General features: G+C 37.9%; 2 protein-coding genes across 4 annotated transcripts; one reads left to right on the top strand and one right to left on the bottom strand.

Moving 5' to 3' along the window:
- Nucleotides 1-41: 41 nt before the first annotated feature.
- LOC105230590 (glutamate-rich WD repeat-containing protein 1) lies at nucleotides 42-5,139 on the top strand. Of its 3 annotated transcripts, none has more exons than XM_029552106.2 (7): nucleotides 367-541; nucleotides 2,979-3,079; nucleotides 3,166-3,326; nucleotides 3,556-4,150; nucleotides 4,342-4,554; nucleotides 4,623-4,725; nucleotides 4,785-5,139. In XM_029552106.2, exons 1-7 carry the CDS (start codon nucleotides 457-459, stop codon nucleotides 5,045-5,047), a joined length of 1,521 nt encoding a protein of 506 aa, XP_029407966.2. In that variant the 5' UTR covers nucleotides 367-456; the 3' UTR covers nucleotides 5,048-5,139. The 3 variants fall into 3 exon arrangements, with proteins under 3 accessions (XP_011209749.2, XP_029407966.2, XP_011209748.2); XM_011211446.4 differs by lacking the exon at nucleotides 367-541 and adding an exon at nucleotides 2,598-2,906 and having other exon boundaries at nucleotides 2,975-3,079; XM_011211447.4 differs by lacking the exons at nucleotides 2,979-3,079; nucleotides 3,166-3,326; nucleotides 3,556-4,150; ... (1 more) ...; nucleotides 4,623-4,725; nucleotides 4,785-5,139 and adding an exon at nucleotides 979-1,656 and having other exon boundaries at nucleotides 42-914.
- Nucleotides 1,550-8,250, bottom strand: LOC105230589 (mismatch repair endonuclease PMS2). Its single transcript, XM_011211444.4, has 8 exons — nucleotides 8,012-8,250; nucleotides 7,787-7,946; nucleotides 7,589-7,732; nucleotides 6,953-7,518; nucleotides 6,250-6,898; nucleotides 5,504-6,181; nucleotides 5,183-5,433; nucleotides 1,550-1,890 (listed from the first exon to the last, which is right to left on the bottom strand). The coding sequence occupies exons 1-8, from the start codon at nucleotides 8,108-8,110 to the stop codon at nucleotides 1,795-1,797; spliced, it is 2,643 nt and encodes an 880-aa protein (XP_011209746.2). The 5' UTR covers nucleotides 8,111-8,250; the 3' UTR covers nucleotides 1,550-1,794.
- Nucleotides 8,251-8,363: the final 113 nt, after the last annotated feature.

The raw sequence follows: 8,363 nt of genomic DNA, 5'->3' as shown, positions 1-8,363 counted from the left end.
TAAATGTGAGTCCCATAGAATTTTTTTCCCAGATACCACCCGTTGTCACAAAAAAAACAAAAACTGATCTGGCAATAACTTTTTGGATTGCACGTGCCAATATGAGAAATGTCAAAACAATATTTTCGAGTTGGTCATTTTTAAATTCAGGAAATATTTTACTTTCAAACAATGGATAATGATGATATGGATTTGGAATATGTCGAAGCCGAGGATGACGAGGACGCCGGCGAGGAAGGAATGGAAAGTGACAATGAAGAAGAAACAACGAACGCCGCTAAATCCAAAGAGGTATACTTGCCAGGTAAACCTTTGGAAGATGGCGAAGAGCTCGTATGTGATGAATCTGCCTACATAATGCTGCATCAGGCATCAACCGGAGCGCCATGCCTTAGTTTTGACATAGTGCCTGATGAATTGGGCGCCGGTAGGGAGAAGTTTCCCTTAACCGCTTATATGGTGGCTGGAACTCAGGCAGCCCGTACTCATGTCAACAATTTAATCGTCATGAAAATGAGTAATTTGCACAAGACGCAGGAAGGTGGTGATGATGATGAAGATGATGAGGAATTGGAAGATGACCAAGACGATGATGACAATTCAGATGAAAAACGAAAACCACAAATGGCATGTGCATTGATAAAGCATCAAGGTTGTGTAAATCGTGTACGTGCCCGCCGCTTAGGCAATACCGTTTACGCAGCTTCATGGAGTGAACTGGGACGAGTAAATATTTGGGATATATCAAAACAGCTTCAAGCAGTCGAAGATTCCCAACTACTTAAACAATATGAACGTGAAATTGTTGATGAGACCGTACGTCCAGCATTCACTTTCAATGGTCATCAGCAAGAAGGCTTCGCAATTGACTGGAGTCTATGTGCTGAAGGTGTACTCGCAACGGGTGATTGCAAGTAAGTAATTACGAAATTTAACCTAAGAGAATTTTTTACATATTAAGTCTGTAATGCATTGCAGACGTGATATACACATTTGGTCACCTTTAGAAGGAGGAAGCTGGAAAGTTGATCAGCGTCCACTAGTGGGTCATACTGCATCTGTAGAAGATTTGCAATGGAGCCCCAATGAGGCTAGCGTATTGGCTTCCTGCTCAGTCGATAAAACAATACGAATTTGGGATTGTAGAGCACCACCACAAAAGGCTTGTATGCTCACATGTGATGATGCACATCAAAGTGACATTAATGTTATATCCTGGAATCGCACAGAACCGTTTATTGCAAGCGGTGGCGACGATGGTTTCCTACATGTTTGGGACTTAAGACAATTTCAGTCAAAGAAACCAATAGCAACATTCAAACACCATACTGACCACATTACCACATTGGAATGGAACCCTAATGACGCTACAGTATTTGCGTCTGGTGGTGATGATGATCAGATTGCTCTATGGGATTTGGCGGTAGAAAAGGATATTGACCAAGAGGCAACACCCAACGCATCAGAACAAACACAAACCGAAGATGAGATAAATAAACTACCACCGCAATTACTATTCATACATCAAGGACAGAAAGAAATAAAAGAGTTGCATTGGCATCCGCAATTGCCGGGTGTAATATTGTCCACGGCGCATAGTGGATTTAATGTTTTTCGTACAATCAGTGTTTAATAAAAAAAATCTGAACTGACAAATTTATGAATTTTAATTTTTTTGTGCCATATGTTATTATTGTTGTTGTTTACCTAGCCCAGACTCACGAATTCTCAAACTCCAGTTACCTGTACCATCCTATTTTTACCAACTAATCAACAGTCTGGCGAAGCATATTTCTAAGTAACTGTCTGTGTATCATCGATTTCCACATCGTCTTCAAGCATTGCGATATTGATAAGGTGACGCATCGTTGGCCGCCCATGTGGACAATTCTAAAGTATATATAAAGCAAAAAGACACAATTACACAGCTTATCCAAATAGAGGGTTCTGTAGTACTTTTTAAATTATTTGTAACATGAAATGGTGTTAACAGTAGATAAGTCTATACATATAAAAATTAAATTGTGATATTTCCACATTGTACACACATATGTACATATTCGTTAAGCCATGGCGCAATCAGTTCACAGATGGTGACTTATTTTAAAAGATAATGGAAGTCTACGGGGAACTGAGCACATCTGATGCAACATCCAATTATATAATATTTACAATACATATGTTTTATGATAAAATTACATGTACGTGTATATGTTCTAAAAAAAAAATTTTACATTTTGCATGGCAATAGGAAGATTGACGAAGAAGAAGCAACCATACATATGGATCAGAGTCGAACATATCTCAAAAGACTTATATATTTGGCTTAGGTTATCGTAGAAGTTCATAAACATATTGCAAAATATATAATATGTATTATAATTTAAATATTATGTCTAATAATAACTCTCAGTGAAATTCCATTGTAGATAAAAATATATACTTATATGTATGTACATTTGTAGAATATTTAAATATTAAATATTTACACATCCAACAATCTTGGAGCCCTCTATTTGGCCAGCATGAAATTCTCTTATCAATATGAATTAAAAGCCCCACGTCAAATTCAATGGTATCCAACTTTCACAATTAAAAAGCCAACGTTATCAAATGAGCACTTCAGCATTTATCTTAAATGGATAAAAAAGCGAGAAAGGCTAATCTAATGCCAATTGCGTGTACAAAATAGTAAATCACAGATTAAGCTAATAAGGCTCATAGAGTTAGCTGATAGCACCCACAACTGCGAAATTAATAAAAATCTTTGTTCGTCACGAACAAAGTCACACAAAATGAGCGCGTCACTGTGTGAAGAAGGGGCCTACAAAATCGCTGCGCCGGAAAATAAGCAGGCGATAAAGCCAAATGAGGAAGAACGCCTGGTCGATCAACAACAGGATAAGGTTTTGTTTAAGTGTTCTGAGTTTACTCGGGCGTTTTATTTAATGTTGCTGATCTATGTGAATTTCAGGCAGGGCGATGGAGCAAGCAGCTGGCCTTTGTTGGATATGGTGCAACCATAGGCTCAGCAATTCCCGCAGGATATTGCGTTGGTGTTATGAATAGTCCTGCAGAGGTAAGTTCACCAGCAAAGGAATTTGTTTCTAAATCACGAATCTTTCGTTATTTCTACTATTTATAAATACGAAAATATTTTTGCAGTTTATGCGCGATTGGTGTAATCAGACACTGATAGAGAGATATGACTGGGAGTTGGGAGAAATGGGTATCAACGTTCTATGGTCAACGATTGTTTCGATTTTTTTAGTTGGCGGCGCAATAGGATCTCTTACAGGAGCAAAAGTGGCCAACCGTTTCGGAAGGTAACATTCACGTCTAAAATTATGTACTAAAATTCAAATATTTATGTTAACGAACAACAGAATTTCAACTCAGATTTTAAATTTGTTTCCTTAAACGCATAACTGATTTTATGCAGTTACCATATTCGTTCGATTTCATATTTTTGGGCTTCTTAATAGCCTATAATAAAAGTTACCTTACACATAACTAATAAGAGTGTATTAATTTCATTCCATATACTTTTTTCAGGCGTAGCAGTTTTCTCTACTGCGGTGTGATCTTTATCATCTCCGCAATGCTATTCTACACTTGTCGCATGCTCCGTTCAGTGGAAACGCTTATTATTGCCCGTTTTCTGGCAGGCCTAGCATCAGGTTTAACGACGGCATGTTTGCCTATGTACCTGTCAGAGGTGGCACCACTATCAATGCGCGGTGTTTTAGGTGTCTTCTGTCCAATGGGCCTAACCGCCGGTGTTGTGATAGCACAAGTATTTAGTTTACGAAGCGTCTTCGGTAATGCTGATCAATGGCACATCGCGATCAGCCTTTACATTGTGCTAGTGCTAGTATGTTATGCACCTATGAACTACTATCTAGAAAGTCCGAAATGGTTATACATTATGAAAGGTGATAAGGTTACCGCGCGACAGCAACTGGAAAAGTTACGTGGAAACGTTAGTGAAAATGCGATTAATAGAGAGATTTCTGAGATGGAAGCAGAAGCGAATGTTAAAAATCAAGTCAGCAGTTACACGGCCATTCTTAGCGATCCTAAGCTTCGCTTACCATTGATCATCGTTTGTGCTTATCAAGGCGGACAACAATTATCCGGAATTAACGCTGTGAGTAAAGTATTGATAAACAGTAACATTTATAAAAAGAATGAAGAAACGACTACGTTTGGCATTTATTTTACTCCGTTCGTGCATTTAGGGAATTAAACGGACTTGAGTAAAAATTATTAATTTGGTTCGCTTTATAAGTTATTATATACATCAATTATATTTATTTGGTGACATACACAATTTTCCAGATTTTCTTCTATTCGGTGTCTATTTTTCTGAAAGCTGGGTTATCTGCAACTGCTGCCGAGTGGACTAATTTAGGTGCTGGTAGCCTTAATTTGCTAATATCATTATTCGGGCCATATTTAATGGCCCGCTTCAATCGTCGTCCACTTTTTCTTTTCTCAACGTTTTTTAGTGGTGTCTTTTTAATGGCATTTGCAGTGTTGCTCTACTTTATTGTGAGTACTAGATCTTCTTGTTCAATTGAACGACTTATCTAACTTATCTTCCTTTCGTTTCGTTTCAGGACTATGTCTCTTGGTTTGCAATGGGCTGCATCGCTTGCATATTTCTTTACATTTTCTTCTTCCAGTTTGGATTGGGTCCCATACCATTCTTCATTGGATCTGGTAAGCAACTATACATGTTATTAAGCATATACATATTAGCTTGCTGTAAATTTTTACAGAACTTTTCGAAGTGGCTCCACGCCCAGCGGCCATGTCTCTCGGAAGTCTTTCCTCTTGGGCATGTAATTTCACCGTGGGCATGCTCTTTCCAACACTACAAGAAGTATGGGGCTCTTTGGTGTTCATACCTTTCTCCGTGGTCTGCATTTTGCTTTTCTTACTGACTAAACGCTATTTACCGGAAACTAAAGGTCGCGACCCATCTCAGGTAGTAAAATTGGTGGCGAATGGCTTTAAATCGAATATACATGAAGGCAAATAATTTCAACTTAATGTTATTTAAACTCTCTTAACCATATGCATATAACAGTGTTTCTTATTATTTTGTATTATACTTATGGTATATATATCGAACTAATTTATTTAACGTTGACGTTTGGTTTTGAATTTGACTTACCCAAGGTTGTTCAATCTCTCCCATGTGCGTAACTAATTTCTTCATCGTAGCACGTTTCAAGGCCATACCAATCATTACCGATTTGCGACAAGCTCGCGATGCGAACATGTCGCGTATTCGTGATGGTCGGCACACACTTCCTTGAGGAGCATCCTGAAGCATGAAGAGTAACTCGTCAATATCCTCCTTGCCAAATTCCCAACCCTGGCTAGAGGGTTTACGCAGTAATTTAACTCTCTTAGTAGGCGGTGCTGCATCAAAATTTACAAAGAAATCTGACTATTTACTCTTTCCTACTGTTATATGATCAAAACTATTTACCACTTTCATTGATTTCAAATTTGAAGCCGTTTTTCTCAAACACTGGCAGGTGATCTAGCAAGAGCATCTCATTGGCCGCCGTCAGTTCGAGTGGCTGCGGTACAGCCAGTGGTTGTGATTGCATAACCGTAGTTCGTTGCAACACCTCGAAGTTATATTTCTCGTCAGTGGCGTGTTGATCGATGATAAAAAGATCCGTATCCAATTTCACAATGATGAAACCTAAATTAAATTGACCCAAAATTTCCATTTTGGCAAAAGTCTCCTTGCTAATTTCACGCTGTAATTCCTCTTCTGCCTTTAAATTTTGACTGGGATTAATTTCACTTTTGAAACGTAAGCGCTCCAGCTTGGCTTTATTAGACTGTTTAATTTCAGCCTTTAACTTTTCCTCAGCTTTAATATTTCGCTCGATTTCTGGGAGTGTAATACGCATAACTCCAGTAGAGTAGTACTTGCTAGTAGATTCAGCATCTATTACACTATCATCTAACACTACAGTTTTTGTAGCAGATAATTGAGAACACGTCACATCTTCATCTTCGTCATTTTTATTCATCGAATCCATCAAATTATCAACTTTAACCGGAACGTCTAAGTGCAAAACTAATTCCGGCGGGTTAGATAAAACTTCACGATCCAGGCGCTCCACAGTTTTTTCAGTCAATGAGTCAAATTCTATAGGAAAAATATTTTAACTAATAAATATAAAGGAAATAAAGGATTTTTTAGATTCCGTTACAGACCTAGAGATTCTTTGCTTAGGCGTTCTAAATCAAGTATACTAGTGTCAAATGATTTCTGTTCATTCAATACCACATTTGAGACATTTGCCTTAGCTGGTTGACTAGTTTCGTCATCATCACTCTCAGACTGTACTCTGAACTCTTTAGGCATATCACAATGTTTTGGATTTTCTCTATCTAAATACTCATGTATTTTCTTTAACTTTAAAGTACGCACTTCTACTTCGTCTGGATATTTCCGCTTTTTAGAGACCGGTGGGGCTGTGCCTACTGTATCGCCAGTTTTCTTCCATTGTGATAATACATCCATAAAACATTGTGAACTGCTAATTGGCATATTCTCAAGAGGTTCATCAGTCGTTACCTTTTCCTCCACATTTTCATTTTGTGCATTTTCTCGGTCATTTCCCAACATGCTAACTATAGTAGAGTTTTGAAGTTTATATGTAGATGGTAAGTTGGCGTATGTATTCAACAATGCCTTTTTGATAGCTATTATCAATATTTTTTCATTGTGAATCAATAACTGCCGTTTATCTGGAGTTAGATTTACATCCACGTCCGACCGAGAAGTAACGATGTTTAAAAATATAAACGGATATTGATGACTATTGTAGCGATGATAAGTGTCATTCACAATTTTTGATATCTGAAAAAAGTAATGAAAGTCATATTTGATGATGGAGGTGGTGGAAAATCTTACACTTTTTGGATCACAGGGTCTCGAGTTTATATAAAAATATTGGCGATCTTTGGACGATCGGCCGGCACCATGATTGCAGCTGGACACATATCCTTCCAACTTAAAACGTGAGGATTTTAATTGATCCAAATCTTCGGGTGTAATTTGCAAGTTATCATCCGTTCCAAATTCTGACTGTAATTCTGCATGTAAGCCTTCTTCGGTTAAAGCCTGGTCCGCACAGAAGATCGACTTTAAAGGCAAAAGCTCGGATGCTTGACGATTCCCGAAAACTGCACCGACATTTGCTAGAACATCCTGACTTCCATGTGTTTGCATAACTACCATTTTAGCACCTTTGGCATTCTGATTAGTACAAATTATACGAACACCTCGCGCTACTAAACAGTATGCTTGTAAAATTTGACACATTTTGTTGAACTCTTTGCGAACGTTACGCGTAAAATCGCGACGCCTCACAGGTAGCGTCACAAACAAATTTGTTAATGTAACCGTGGTGCCTACACCACGAGCGCAGGGGGTCCGCTTTTTAATTTTACCCTCATGATCGAGTTCCAGACGTACACCTACATATATATATAATCCAACTCAAAGTATAATTAAAGTTGGTACGGTAATAGCATGAATATGACCCACCAACATCTTGCGAGGCATGCCTTGTGAGCACAAATAAATCAGACAAAGCACAAAGGGAACTAAGTGCTTCCCCGCGAAATCCAAACGTTTCAACGTTTTGCAAATCAACAAAGTCTTTGATCTTTGATGTATGGTATTTTGCGGCTGCAATCAGAACGGTTTCAATATCAACTTCAGTTCAAATTCGACATTCCTTACTCATAGCTTCGAGATCACTTTCACGAACTCCGCAGCCATTATCACTAACTTCCAACGATTCTAAACCTTGTTCCCGAAGTTTGACTTCAATGAGCGATGCACCGGCGTCAATGGAATTTTCGACAAGCTCTTTCACAGCCACCGCCAGAGTAAGCACAACCTAATAAGCGGTCATTTTAATTTACATTATGAAACGGCGTTTATGGGTGTTTCATTAAAGAATACCTGGCCGGAGCAAATTCTATGCACAGTGTCCTTAGCAATAGCTTTAATTTCACCACACTCAGCTTTTGTTGGCTCATGTATTATAATATCTTCTGCCATTTTATATATAATGAATAACAACACAATATAAACATGCACAATAAAAATAAATATTTAATTTTTGTATTATTTACGATAAAACATAGTAACGAACGGAACGGAAGCGCCAAAATAAATTTTGACATTTGACAGCAAAACGTTGCCACATCATAAATAATATACCCTGAAGATGGTATTTTATATTTGTCACCAAATTTGTAACATGGAAACGTCCAAGACCTTATAAAATATATATATGTATATGACATTTTGC

The sequence above is a fragment of the Bactrocera dorsalis genome, unplaced genomic scaffold, assembly GCF_023373825.1.
Source record: "Bactrocera dorsalis isolate Fly_Bdor unplaced genomic scaffold, ASM2337382v1 BdCtg070, whole genome shotgun sequence".
NCBI lineage: Eukaryota > Metazoa > Arthropoda > Insecta > Diptera > Tephritidae > Bactrocera > Bactrocera dorsalis.
The sequence above is the reverse complement of the archived record's forward strand: the minus strand, read 5'-3'. Positions and strand labels throughout refer to the sequence as shown.

Coding starts and splice junctions, on each gene's coding strand:
- LOC105230589 (XM_011211444.4), bottom strand. CDS start 8,110: ATGGCAGAAGATATTATAATACATGAGCCAACAAAAGCTGAGTGTGGT. Junction 7,733..7,786: donor AAGTGATCTCGAAGCTATGA/GTAAGGAATGTC, acceptor TTCTGATTGCAG/CCGCAAAATACCATACATCA. Junction 5,434..5,503: donor ATTTGAAATCAATGAAAGTG/GTAAATAGTTTT, acceptor ATTTTGATGCAG/CACCGCCTACTAAGAGAGTT.
- LOC105230590 (XM_011211446.4), top strand. CDS start 2,796: ATGAGCGCGTCACTGTGTGAAGAAGGGGCCTACAAAATCGCTGCGCCG. Junction 2,907..2,974: donor TCGATCAACAACAGGATAAG/GTTTTGTTTAAG, acceptor TGTGAATTTCAG/GCAGGGCGATGGAGCAAGCA. Junction 4,151..4,341: donor AATTATCCGGAATTAACGCT/GTGAGTAAAGTA, acceptor ACAATTTTCCAG/ATTTTCTTCTATTCGGTGTC.